Source organism: Perca fluviatilis, chromosome 19 (assembly GCF_010015445.1).
Source record: "Perca fluviatilis chromosome 19, GENO_Pfluv_1.0, whole genome shotgun sequence".
NCBI lineage: Eukaryota > Metazoa > Chordata > Actinopteri > Perciformes > Percidae > Perca > Perca fluviatilis.
Window position 1 is genome coordinate 21565110 of NC_053130.1, and position 13976 is coordinate 21579085.

Consider the following 13976-nt stretch of genomic DNA (forward strand, 5'->3'; position numbering starts at 1 on the left):
TGGGGCTTTCTTTAAAATGTGGCTTACTAAATATATCCCAGTCAAAAAAATGCATCAACATTTAAAGCAATTTTGTTTTAATCACAACAATTGGGCAACATTTCTCATTAAAAGTTCAAGGAATCAGAAACAGCAGGGACTGAAGACCATGGCTGGTCTTCAGTCCCGCACAGGGGTTTGGTTTCAGCAGGTGTGGCTTTGATCTAAGTGTCAATGTTTACAGGTCGATGTAATAAAGTAGGTTAAACTGCTTTATTCAAAACGCTGCCATCCTGTGGGCCTCAATGATATGGCCGCTCCCAGCCAATCGGTGACAAGCCCGCAAAGATCAAAGAGGAGATGAGCCAACCATCTCTGCTCCAAACACCCATCCTGAGACGGAGCTTCTCTTCAGCCTATATATTCGGGGGCGTTTCATGTCGCCCAGCGTCCCGAGATAACTGCTTGTCTTTGTGAAGAAGACACAAGAAGAGGAAAGAGATTTAGTTTTTCAATAAGACCTGTGATTACATCTATTCAGCCCTGGAGCTGTTGGACAGGATGGCCGCTGGCGAGTGTCCCGGGAAGTCCAGTCAGAACCGGGTGGACCACCTCCTCAGTGCCGTGGAGAGTGAGCTGCAGGCCGGCAGCGAGAAGGGCGACCCCACGGAGAAGGAACTGAAAGTGTCCCTGGATGAGAACGAGCTTTGGCAGAAATTTAAGGATCTTACAAATGAAATGATAGTTACAAAGAATGGCAGGTGAGCTTACATGCAAACAAACAGTATATAATATCAGATCAAATAGAGCACTTTTAAATAATAATACAATTACTTTTGTCATTTAAAAAAAAAATGTTTTATCAAGGCGCATGTTTCCGGTGCTGAAAGTAAACGTGTCTGGATTGGACCCGAACGCCATGTATTCTTTTTTGCTGGACTTCGTATCTGCGGACAACCACAGGTGGAAATACGTGAACGGGGAGTGGGTCCCCGGTGGCAAACCTGAGCCTCAAACTCCCAGCTGTGTGTACATTCACCCGGACTCTCCAAACTTCGGGGCGCACTGGATGAAAGCGCCCGTTTCCTTTAGTAAAGTCAAACTCACCAACAAACTAAACGGAGGAGGCCAGGTAAGGAGAGGAGAGGATGTTCCATTTTGTAATTTCTTTGTTTTTTCTTCAAATAAAATGATAAAAAACAGTTCTTCAGCTCTTCCTAATTTCATGCTTTAATTTCAAAATACAAAATACATGTGAAAGTAATAACTCAGGCATATGAAAAGTGTTGATCTGTTGTTTTTCAGATAATGTTAAATTCCTTACACAAGTACGAGCCACGCATCCATATCGTGCGGGTTGGAGGCCCGAGGAGGATGATCAACAGCCACTCTTTTCCAGAGACTCAGTTCATTGCAGTAACGGCATACCAAAACGAAGAGGTTGGCAATTATATAGTTTTAAGTAACAAAAGACTGATATGAAACTAATATTACTAAAATGAACGCAACAATAATGTTTATTGTATGCGCGTAAATTACGCACATTTACGCACGGTATTTAGTATATCTTTCATGATGTTTATTGGTAGAAAACCACAATCTTAACAATTTTTTCGTCGTTTTTGTTTGGATTTTAGATAACTTCTCTTAAAATAAAGCACAACCCTTTTGCCAAGGCCTTCCTAGATGCAAAGGAGAGGTAATAATACACATTGTTTTCACAAGAAATGTTTTTGATGTCTTTAAGTTTAGTTTAACATAAGGTAAAGTATATCATCAATCATTTCATTTCTTCAGAAGTGATCACAAAGACATAAGAGAAGATGTCAATGAAAGCCAGCAGTCGACTTACTCTCATTGTAAGTATTGAATTATCTTTTCTGGTTTCATCTCACACATTGTAAGCTATGGTGCTCATACAGTATGGTTTCATCATGTCTCTTCTCATCTGTGGGGCCAGTAGGTGGTTGGTTTATTCCAGGCACAGGCTCTCTCTGCCCTCCTGCCAGTCCTCACAGCCAGTTTGGGAGTCCCATCTCCCTCTCGCCGTCCCACGGTTGTGAACGCTACTCCACCCTAAGGAACCACCGCTCTGCCCCCTACACCAGTCCGTACGCCCATCGCACCAACTCGCCCAGTGAGTGTTCTGTTTCACACTTTACTGTCACCCATCCAGGAATTACACCACTTCCTCCCTGGCTATTAACAAGAAACTCAAACAAATGTTGCTGAGCACAGAATGTTTTGCATTCCTCTGGCTTTTGTGTGAGTGGAGCCACAGAGCTGTAAATGGTTGGGCTTCAGACAAGGAATGTATGGAGTGAATATTCACACCTTTAACTGTCATATTGATATCAGAGGGACAGGACATCCTGAATCATACTGCGAAAATAACAGGTTTATTGATAACATGATTTCTGACTAATATATGTGAAATCACCAGTGACCTGTGTACCTACTAAACCCCAGTGCCTCTGTTTGTGTTGTAGTCGGTTACTCCGATAACTCGTCAGCCTGCCTGTCAATGCTATCAAGCCACGATAACTGGTCCAGTCTTCAGATGCCAACACACTCCAGCATGATGCCCATGGCCCACAATTCCACCTCTGGTACCAACTCTAGGTTTGTGTATTTCCTCTGTGTTTATTTGTATTGCATCAGTTCAACAGTATAACTCATAAACACAAAGAAGATGATCTGGACAAAGAAAATAACAAAATTAGAGAAAATAACTAGGGATGGTTAGGTGCATAATTCTGGCATTATTTGGGTAAGCAGTGTCCATCTCTCCATAAATATCTCTGTTTTCAACTTCTTTTTTATTGCAGAACAGTACAAAGTACAAACATATGAGCCAAAAGATCAAATAAAGCTTGCTTGTATATCAGATGTTTGTGGAAAAAAGAACTATACGAGTCCAAGAGTTTTATGCATGTTTTGTTTTTTAAGCAGAGTTGTGTAAGAAATCTATTTCTGCTTAAATAAATAAATTAACTATGTATCTCTGAGGCTAAAGAGGAGTTGACTTTGAGAAAAAAAGAAAAAGACTGAGGATGTCACACAATTTCAAAGTCTCCCCACAAGTTAAAAACAGACGAATAGGGTTTTTTATAATTTCTTTACTCTGCTGTGACCTTCTCTGCGACATGAACCATCTTTACTCACTGAAAAACTATCACGTAGTTTTCTTTGCTGTCAAATTTGAACACCTTAAAGGTGCTGTAGGTAGGATTGGGAAGATCCAGGACTTAGCCAAAAAATTTGAACATCAACAACTTCTCAGTCCCTCCCCCCTTTCTGCTAAAGCCCAAAACGGTCTCCTAAGCCCCTCCCCCCACAAGGGAGAATGAATGTGTGTGCATGAGCAGTGATTGACACACAGTTAGACACCCCCCCTGGCCCTGATTGGTGCATCTGAACAGCATTTTTTAATGACCTGCTTAATGTAGTTCTACTGTAACATAGGGTCAGTTTCAGCAAATATGACAGAGAGTTAGTTTTATAAGTCTTACCTACTGCACCTTTAATAGAGCATGAATCAACTTATTGTCTGAAATGTGTATTTCTTCCTATATGTTCTCGTTTCAGTTCGGTCTTTTTCACTGCACTTTATTGATTCTGTAACTCATTCATATATTTCACACTTTAAAATGTTTAAAAAAAGTTTTTTATCCTTGTCTCTGTACAGTCAATACACCAGCCTGTGGTCTGTGAGTAACCCACCCCTGACTCCCGTGTCCCAGAATGGGGGGATAAACAACAGCCTGAGCTCCCAGTTCCTTCGAGGGTCCAGCAGCCACTACCCCAGCCTGTCTCACTCAGTCACAGTGCCCTCCTCTGGCTCTCCCATGTACGACAGCAGCACAGCCACAGAAATGCATGACACATCTCAGTACGACATCTCTCCACACGGGCGACTGCCTTCAGCCTGGACTCCTGTGACACCTCCGTCCCTGTGATGGAAGTGTGTCTCTGCAAGCTTGGAGAGGTATGACCATGAAATTATTTCTACAGGATTTTGATCTGACGTCAGGGAAAAATCAACCCCAAAATAAATAAGTTTTATTTGTTTACTTCTCAATTGGTACTAATAAGAAGCTACAGAGACTTTGAGTTTTTGAAGTAGCCCTTTAAAAATGTGCTATGATCTCAATAAATCACAGAGAGTTTGTATATGTTTTTAATATTTTATGTTTACTTTTGTTTTTGGTTCAGCAAATGTTTTTGTTTAGCATAGCAGGGAATACATATATTTTAATGTTTGTGAACCAAAATCTATTTTAACCTGCTTATATTAAGCATAACTCCATGATATTCACAGCAGTAAGCAAATAAAAACAATTTACAGTTTAAAAATGTTAAATGATTTTAAACATTGTTCATAGTGTAGAGAAAGCAATTGAGGTTTACCATGTGAATAGATAATGATGCTTTTTGTACCACAATGACGCCGTTTGAGATATTATGTTCCAGATTATTTTAAAAATGAAATGAGAAGAGGGATCTAATGTCAATATTCTGCTATGCAGACGATGCGCAACTTTCCATATCATTAAAAAGAGTCAAAGTCTCTCAAATGGCCGTTTTTGATGCCATCTCCATGACAATAAAAACTTGAATGTGCTTTACTTACTTGCTCATTGCACACTACACTGCTCTTTATATTGTTTTTTAAGGTGTCCAAATTCATCCAACTTGGTCACAGTGTCCTTTTCATTTTCTGTGCCATTGTGATGCCACACTGCACCATGTGATTTAATAACACTGATAAATGGGACACAACCAGATTTCTGGCCCATTTATTTCATCCTTAGATACAGTATCTGGCTATGGACTATCCTCCAGTGGGCATTTTTTTAATTATAATCTGCACGAGTGGTTAACAAAGTCAGGTCCAGGGACCTCCAGGGTTGCTTTAGATTAATGGAGGTCCACAGCAACATAAGGGACAGTTTGATATAAGTGTTTTTTGGTTCCTCTGGAGATAAAATTGGGTTACTGGTCTAATTCCAATCTCATTAGCAGTTCTTGATAATATTTCCATAATTTCCACAGAAATCACTGGGTGTTAAGTCCAAAGCACCTGTTTTGTTGAATAATAAACCTACCCCCCATAAATAATAAAGGCCAACCCTTTAAGATTCTCCATAACTCCTCCCAAAATACTAATTCCTGCCTTCCTATGCGTGTTTGTTAGTTTTTGTTTCTCTTTGTAATGAACATTCAGTCAGCTGTTTGTGATCAAATGAACTGATGACTCCTCTCTTCGGGAGCGGCTGAAAAAGAACAGAACAGAAGATGATTAATGCACCTGAAACTAAAATGAACTCGACTTTCCAAAAACAACACGCTGCTGTCATCGTTTATGATCACAAAAGAGTTCAGTGTTTTTACTCATCATTTCAACATTGGTTATTACAGTTGTTGTGTAGTGTTAAAATTAGTGACACTACCTTCAAAACTCAGCTCATCCTCCTGCTCCCTTTTTGAGAGTAATAGAGAAGGAGAATTTTTCACATATGAGTGAGGAATTACATCTGTGTACATCTGAAGGAGGGGGGTTGACTGCTCGGGCTGTGTGGATGTCGGGTTGAGAAACCCCCGAGATCAAGCCTCATTTTTAGCTTTTAGTTTCCATTGGCATCTCCCTGACGTGAGGGCAGTCAACTCCTGAAAGATATTGGTGAAATTATCATCTCCTGTGTCAGGGATCTTGTAAGGGTTTTTAAAGTGCATTTACTTAGAAAGGGACCAACTTACTTTATGCCATACTCAGTTTAACCACTTGGTTAAACATTCTAAAAATCTTTATAAAGTTCAAGTTGGATAAAACATGTTTTTTTGCACTTTTGACAAAAGGACACTGTATTTAATATCTGCTTGTTCCAGTGGTTTAGTAAAGCTACATCACACTGAATCACATATACGCATCCTATTCACATTTACATCACATTATGGCTGTCCTATTTACAGTATGTCATATCTGCTAAAGGTTTTTGCACCCTTGTAATTTAACCATCAATCCCAGACATATTTGACGTCTTTGAAACATTGTGATCTTAAATAGAATTTCAAATAAAGTTATTAAAATGTATTTAATGTTCACATGCAAAAAATGTTGAAGCCTTTAGTCAAGAATACATTACATTAATAGTGTTTTCATATGCAAAACAATGTGCTGTTTATTAAAATTATAGAACTGCTCTTTGTTCCATCTCCCTTTAGTAAGTATGCACAGAGCTTTTTAGCACCATCCTGTCATAGTGCAAGCCTAGACATGCGTTTTGGTAATTAGGTGAGAAAATGTATTAAGTCTTGTTAGAACTGGCATGACATGAAAATGACCTTGGGACATACTACAGTGTGTTTTTCTGTGTTTGACCATCGTTATTCATCTAAAACCTTCGACAAAAAGACATGCATGCTCGGTAACTAGGACTACAGTTGTGCATTGTCCTAATCAAATAAATAAATCTTACACATATTTAAAGATTTTTCTAATAAAAAATATTTCTTACATAATGTACTAAAGACTGGTAACTTATAATAAGCTGTTGTAAGCATGACAACTACAAATCACACTATTTATTGGATTGCCACTGCATCATTGAGTACAGAAGTGTAGTGCTGCCACGGCAGAAAAAGAAAAACCTATCAGTATTATTACGTGAAAGGTTTATTGTAATAACAAGATGGGTATTTTTTATGTTATAACAAGATATTTTCACGTTTTAACAAGATATTATCACGTTATTACAACATGCAAACTTATTAGGTTACAACAAGAACATTTTCTTGTTATTACAATATACTATTTATCACTTTATAGCGTGATAATTTATCGTTATAACGTGAAACTTTTGACGTTATAACGTGATAATGTATCTTGTTAGAACATGAAACTCATGTTTGAATAAAGACACGGTGTGTGGACGGATAAATTGCGAAATATTACTCATATACACAATTTGATTAAGTTCTACTTCATGCTTGGGCTAAGACTCATTCTTTCTTCTGTACTACACCATCCATTTCAAAATCCTTCTTAGTGTGCGGATACTTATCACAATATCATCCACCGTGCTTAATAGCTGCAGAATCTCGCCATGTCTCAGCCCAAGCATAAAGTAGAATTTAATCAAATTGTGTATATGAGGCATATTTCGTAATTTTTTCATCTGCATACTGTCTTGTTTCAAATAGGAGTTTCGTGTTCTAACAAGATAAATGATCACGTTATAACCTGAAAAGTTTCAGGTTAAACGTGAAAAGTATCATTATAACAATAAATGATCACATTAGAACGTCATAAATAGTATATTGTAATAACAAGAAAATGTCCTTGTTATAACTTGATAAGTTTGTATGTTGTAATAACAAGAAAAAACATCTTGTTATTACAGCAAACCTTTCACGTAATAACGTGATACTGATACGTTTTTATTTTTCTGCCATGGCAGCACTATGCTTCCTTAATTGAGTAAACCAAAAACTCACCTCTTCTTTTATGGACACCCACACTCCACCACTTTAAATCTGGACCACCACACCTGCACAATCAAATGAGAAGCTTCTATTTCTAATCATTTTGGCCTCACAAGTTATGCCAAGCTGGCTTTTACACCAGCAAAGAATAAGCTCACTGTGGTTATTTTTAGCTTTAAGTTTAGTCTACAGTTCCTGCCTCCTTCACTACAACTGCCGATCCTGAACACACCATACCTCTAATGCTAAGCTAAACCACATTTGACTACACCTAAACATTTAAGTACGGTCTTAAATGGAGACTGTACACAGCCTGGGACAAAGTGCTGCATTGGAGGCTGCATTCAAGGCAAGATAGTCTCTGAACCCATACATATGACCAACCTTAATCAAACATGTGAATATCCCTCAGTATTTGATATCAGTGAGGGCTCCACCCATCAGGTTTCTGTTTCAAGCACCGTCCTTATGTACTACAGAGATAATTATAGTAAACTGGATGAAATGCACAAAATAATTACTTATACATTATGGGCAACTGCTGTATTGTCTCCGCAGACAATACATATTGCCACAGGAAGGCCATCGTGCAGGATATATTCATGTGCCACTCTCTAGTATTGCTGATGGTGGACCTTATATGAGCTCAAGTGCTGATGATTAGGTGCAGTGTGTTAGAGAAGTAAATGATCTAAGTTATTTACAGGTATTCTGGCTCCAAATTGTTGGCAGCACAAAATGATATGAGGTAGTCTTCCTGTTTGTAGACTCTATTGTACTAATGATGAAGCCCATCAGGATGATGTCATATTGAAGGAAGGGGCAAGGGGGTGAGACAGAGGGGAAAGACAGATTGTCACACAGGAACTCTCTTATTCAGATAACCCAAAGAATTAGATGTTTGATGTTTGCTGTGGTTTAGATTCATATGTTGAATTCAAAGTCGAAGTCAGCAAGCAGGATCTACAGCTGTGAAGCTGTTGTCTGCATCAATATTAACTTAGCATCATTTAGATTAGTGCATGTATTTCATCAGACCTTCCTGATGTTTTGCTACTAAACATATGTTGGCTGTGGATCTTTTTAGTAGATTGCAAAAGAAACATGTATGTTAGCTTGAAATGTCACCAATAATCCATGTCCTGTCTGAAGTCCTAACTGGTCATAAAGTACAGAACAACCATTGTCCTTTAAAATGTTATTTTCAAAAAATCTGTCAGTATATATACAATAATTTATTCACATCCATTTGTGCAACATGAGATTTTATAGTGAAATTATGACCTTTTGTCTCATCTTTTATTTCATTGTATTGCATTTGCACCTAATTAAGCTGCATATAGGTGATTGTTAGATAAACAGCAGAACACATTTACTTAAAGAGCCCCTATTATACTCATTTTCAGCATCATATTTGTACTTTTGGGGTCTACTAGAATAGGTTTACATGCTTTGATGTTCAAAAAACATATCATGTTTCTCATACTGCCCATTGCTGCAGCTCCTCCCTGAAACACTCAGTTTGAGCTCTTGGTCCACTCTATTGTGATTGGTCAACCAAATTCAAACAAGCCACTGGGCGGGCTGTGCGTGCTCAAGCTAGGTTTATGGTAGCCATGGTGTTCCCGGGACAAGGTGCGCATGCCATAAAATGATGTCACCACATCTGTAGTTTTCAGCGCGATGGCTCTGCAAGCTGTCACGGCACGTGGTCGTGCACCTCTGAATTTTTATAACTACGTGCCCAATGCGCGCGCTGCATATGCTGCACTTTCAGTTCAACATGGTCAGCTGGGAAGAGCAGGTTCGCCTTCACAAACATCTGTCTGATTCTTCATATACAGACCACAAAGAGTCACTGATATACACGAGAGACACCACACTGGGAAAAGAAGAAACATTGTAGAAGAGATTGTTTTGTCAAAGCTAAAAAAAAAGTAATTTTGTCATTTTGATTTGGAGATAAACAACAGTCACGTTAATGATTAGAGTAGATAATTGTAATGTTTCGCAGTACGTCAGTGTTTATCATGGAGGTGTGTACTACTGTTGCCAGGCAGCCTGCTTTCCTTTACTTCCGCTCTCTACTTCTTCTCTACTACTTCTTGTTTATTCACAGATTATTTTGTTTGTCCGCCCTGTGGTGTTTTGGAGAGTATGCGTTGAGCATAAACGTCTACGGAGGCCCGCACACTGTGTCGCATTAATTAATGACATCACTAATTGAGGAATTTCAAACAGGAATGTGGGCGAGGCGTTTTTAGGCAGTTGAGAAAAAGTGCTGTCTCTGGGAGAGAAAGCTCCATTTGGAGTGAAATGTGTTTTTTATTCTTTATACATCTATTACATACACAAACAACTAACACAAAAAGACTGGAAAAACCCCAAAAAGCATAATAGGGGCTCTTTAAAGAAAAAGCTCAACAACATTAATATGTTATTATGCCGAGCATATGGTATTTGAATAGAGTGACACAAAGTGTAGAGCAGTTGAGCTAAGAAAGTGTAAAGAAAGCCATTATGTCAAGAGCCCATTCAGCCCAGAAGATCAAGGTCAGCGTATAAGGGCATCATGACATCCTCCCCCCTGTACAAGCAGCAACCACCGACTGACCGGAAGGAACAGACATCTAATCCGCTAAATCGAATACACAACTGACTGCTTCACTGATGCCTCTGAGCATTTTACTGTCAACCCACTGGATGAAATGGTATCTGTCTGCACGGTTAATCTGTCACCATGTGCGTAGCCTATTGTGTGGGTCCAATCGCTGATTGTCTGTGTACAGACAAACTGAACATTAATACATATCTGTGTCAAATAAAACCAAGATAATACCAAAAATCTTTCCTAATATTTGTGCAGATTCATGTCCATCAACACTATTTGTCTTGGTGTTTTATAAATAAATGTACATAGTTTCTTTAAAGGTGTACATTAATTGCTGTATTGCAAAACATCATATCGTATTGTAAAATTATCATTTAGTCCTCGTTATTTGCTGTATGAGCCAATTTCCTATGTCCTTTTGTTTTTATAAGGAATAATGTTTAAAGCAAGAAATGATAATGGGACATCTATCAAAAAAAAATCTGAAAAGCCATGAAGGCAGGGTATTTCTCTAAGCCTAATAATCCCATTATGATCCCAATGGGGGAAAAAAGCTCTCTGTCAAAGCAGGGAGCATTGACGCAAGCATGTCTTGACGTCAGTAGCTGCAGTGAATGAGGGATGGGAGGGGGGAGAGCCAGAGAGAGAGAGAGAGAGAGAGAGAGAGACGTGTTTGCTTTTAGAAAATACCACGAAATACCAGCGTCATTGCAACTGGAGCTCTTTGCAAGAAACCCGCCGCGGATGTGCGCATATAGACGCACAAAAAAAAAATATATATATATATATATATTTTTTTTTTTAAACTATTTGCCCTGAAATCCAAGTGACACACTTTGGAGAAACAGTATAGGTGCTGCACTGGAAATCTAAACCAGATGTAGTAAATGAAATATAATCCCCTGACCCGGGAGTGTTCATAAATAAATCAACATATGAGAGAATGAAGAGAGGAGGAGGTGGGGATAGCTGTTGCTCAACTGGTGTCAGGCACCCATCTGTGACTCTCCTGAAAGGAAAATTAATGTGTGAAAGTAGAAGTCAGTAATACTCTGAGAAGGTCTGTGCAGTTTTATCCAAGTGGATATCCCTTTCTTGAACACACGCACAGTCCTTGCGTTAGTGATAGAGAAGCGCTGATTTTTTTTTTTTTAATTCTCTGGCATTCAGGGCTGAGTCGACCGGAGGGGAAAACTGTCATCAAGCAATTTGTAAAAGCCAGACTGGTGGCGTCATTGCCTTCTCTATAGTAGCATACGCGCAGCACCACGATTCTCTTGCTGCCTTTATTCACATCTTATTCTCAAGTTGCTCTGTGGCTCCATCACACTGATGTGAAAGCAAACCCGTTCGCCCAAGACTGGTGATCATAACACAATGCGTGTTTGCTCGATTTATGTTACTCTGGCACATGGATTAGGAGGTTTTGCGCAAGAAGCGTCACAGACAAATGTGTTTTCTACTCGTCGCTGGACTGGTGTTATAAAAGAGAAGGTCTCGTGCCTTCCGCTTCCAACACACCACTTCTGTAGAACAGTCTCTCCAATTTTTTGCCTGGGAGGAATCCTCTCCTCCTTCACAGATGTTGCCGGAGAGCATTTTCTACCCGCAACTTAGTGCGCAGCTCAAATGTTGCCAAAGGGACACGCGCTTTGGCGTACTTTAGCGGGCAGACCACGTCCGGATAATCTCAGTTTACTTTGGCCTATACTCTTCAAGATACCCGAGAGTTCCCGTTGTATCGACTGTGCGTCATCCATGCCTGATTAGACTTGTCTGACGTCGTCGAGCACCGTTCAAGTAAAGCATGCACCTCATACAACGCTGAAAACCTTAATTGATATGAAAAAAACTGAAAACATCCAGAGTGACGAAAACCACTACCTTCAGACGCGGATCAACAAGTTACCTCCAACTTCCATCTAAACGGGGTTAAATCATAATCCGAGACACACGTGATCGACAAATCACTTCATCTGCAAATATTTGTCATCTGTCAAGAGAAATACTCTCCAGATTGTCCGTGTGGAGACACATCTTGTCCGATTACGGCGGGAAACAGGAGCTGACCGGCTCCATGCCTCGCTGCGTCTGTCGGTGCTCGGCTGGCCACCACATGGTAACTTTGCGCACATAGCACGCTGGAAAGAGGATACATAGAGAAGGGATCTGAATGAATGGGACTGAGATTTATTCGCATTTCTCTTCTCGCCTCCCCCAGACTGTTGCATGTGTTGTATATCCTGCCGGTTGAAGGCGTCTCACGTTATCAGCAGATATTGAGTCAGCGGTGGATAGATCCATCACTCGAATAGGGAGCAGCAAATGTCGAAGAAACGGAAAAGTCCTGACGACCAGGACTTTGAGGAATCTCCGCCTGCAGGATGCAGCGACCAAGGTAAGAGTCATGATCTGAAATGACAGTGTGAAAGTTGAACTGTTGCTGCCAAAGTGCATGCATGTGATATCCTCAGGGATTGTTGTTGATTTTTCTGCAGAGCAATTTCTGAGAAGAAACCACAGGTTTATTGCAAAGTGAGAGGCACCAGGACTTAGTCATACCCTCGGGATGCCCAGCCACTACAGCTGCTGAATTAATTCATTAAGTGTTAAACTTGTACAGTGACATGGCCACGTTGTCATGCAATCACTCTCCCCTAAATAAGTAGTTTTTATAATCTCTCATCAATCCTCAGTGGAGTCACATTTGTGGGACATCAGGTTCGGTTGCAGAACAGACTCTAATGTTCAGCTACAGAAGGAAGTATATGATAGATGTGTGGCATCAGAGTTGTAGAGGCTGGGTGAACTCAGCTTGGTTGGTATTCTGGCTGTCATCACTCAGGCAAAGAAAGACCTGTTGAGTCAGAAACTGGATTATAGCATATAAAGTATAATGGTGGTTCACCTAGATTACTATTTCCAGTCCAGTTGTTACAGCTGTTGAGGTGGAGTTGATATATGAACATGCATTGTGTGAGTTCAGAAGGATCATGGTGTAGCCTGGCATGCGAATGGGCCCTTTTATGTGCACAGAGAAAATAAAAATAAACTGTGGATACAAATAGCAACCCAGCTGCACAGAACAACCACTACTTGAACATTTCCATTGGGAAATTCCAAAAAATAAAATAACACATTTTCTTTATATAAAAGAATAGCCGTGATTGGCAATGATAAACTGTACATTATTAATAGTCACATTGTTTATTCAGTGTAATAAATGATTGCCAAATAAACAACTTTAAAAATGCTAATATGGACCAATATTAATAAATAGCTACTCCAAGTAGCCCACAGTCATGGATGGATTATGAGACAATGGCCATAGACATGTAAAAGACCCCACACCGGATTGAAAGAGACGCAAAACCGTTTTGTGTCTCTTTTTGGTCAATTGAGTGACTTTCACTTTCCAACAAGAAATGTTAAAAGTCACTTCATGCAGGGGCTGTAGTCCAGGGGCTTTGGGCCTGTTCAGTAATCCATCCATGGTACTAACAAGCGTACTACCTATCATCTTCTGAAACCTCTGGCGCCGCCATGGATTGGCTCTCATTGATTGATGCAGATCCTGTATTGAGTAGAAGAGGAGTTATTTTACACTGCAGCTTACTTACTTACTGCCCTCTGCATCGGGTAAACTTCACAACAGACACAAAACGAGGCCACTACACACACCAACTGTAACAAATTATTGCAGGTCAGGTCACCAGAAATCACAGTGACTTAGTATAAAATATAAATGTGGGCAAAAAGCCAGTCTAAACAAAAATCAGTCCTGTTTCTAGGAATGCTATGCTTTACTTTCCTCAAAGTGCCTGTGATCTGTGATCCTATTAGTTGAAAACACTGGTTCAGCTTATCTTTTAGTTCAAGCAATTCCCCCTTTTTCAAGAGG

At 39.7% G+C, this 13976-nt stretch overlaps 2 protein-coding genes across 5 annotated transcripts in view; both read left to right on the forward strand.

Annotated features, from left to right (window-relative positions):
* Window positions 1-273: 273 nt before the first annotated feature.
* tbxtb (T-box transcription factor Tb) lies at window positions 274-5937 on the forward strand. 2 transcript variants are annotated; one of them, XM_039783154.1, is made up of 8 exons: window positions 274-740; window positions 847-1111; window positions 1285-1419; window positions 1617-1678; window positions 1777-1838; window positions 1940-2116; window positions 2469-2601; window positions 3668-5937. In XM_039783154.1, the coding sequence occupies exons 1-8, from the start codon at window positions 541-543 to the stop codon at window positions 3936-3938; spliced, it is 1305 nt and encodes a 434-aa protein (XP_039639088.1). In that variant the 5' UTR covers window positions 274-540; the 3' UTR covers window positions 3939-5937. The 2 variants fall into 2 exon arrangements, with proteins under 2 accessions (XP_039639088.1, XP_039639089.1); XM_039783155.1 differs by having other exon boundaries at window positions 1943-2116.
* A 5409-nt stretch (window positions 5938-11346) lies between these two features.
* Window positions 11347-13976, forward strand: part of pde10a (phosphodiesterase 10A) — a 60652-nt gene continuing 58022 nt past the window's right edge. Inside the window, exon 1 of one of the 3 annotated variants that reach the window (XM_039784572.1) lies at window positions 11347-12473. In XM_039784572.1, coding sequence (XP_039640506.1) covers window positions 12401-12473 — 73 coding nt within the window. In that variant the 5' untranslated portion in view covers window positions 11347-12400. The remainder of the gene's footprint in view (window positions 12474-13976) is intronic. The other 2 variants (XM_039784571.1, XM_039784575.1) reach the window with 2 other exon arrangements.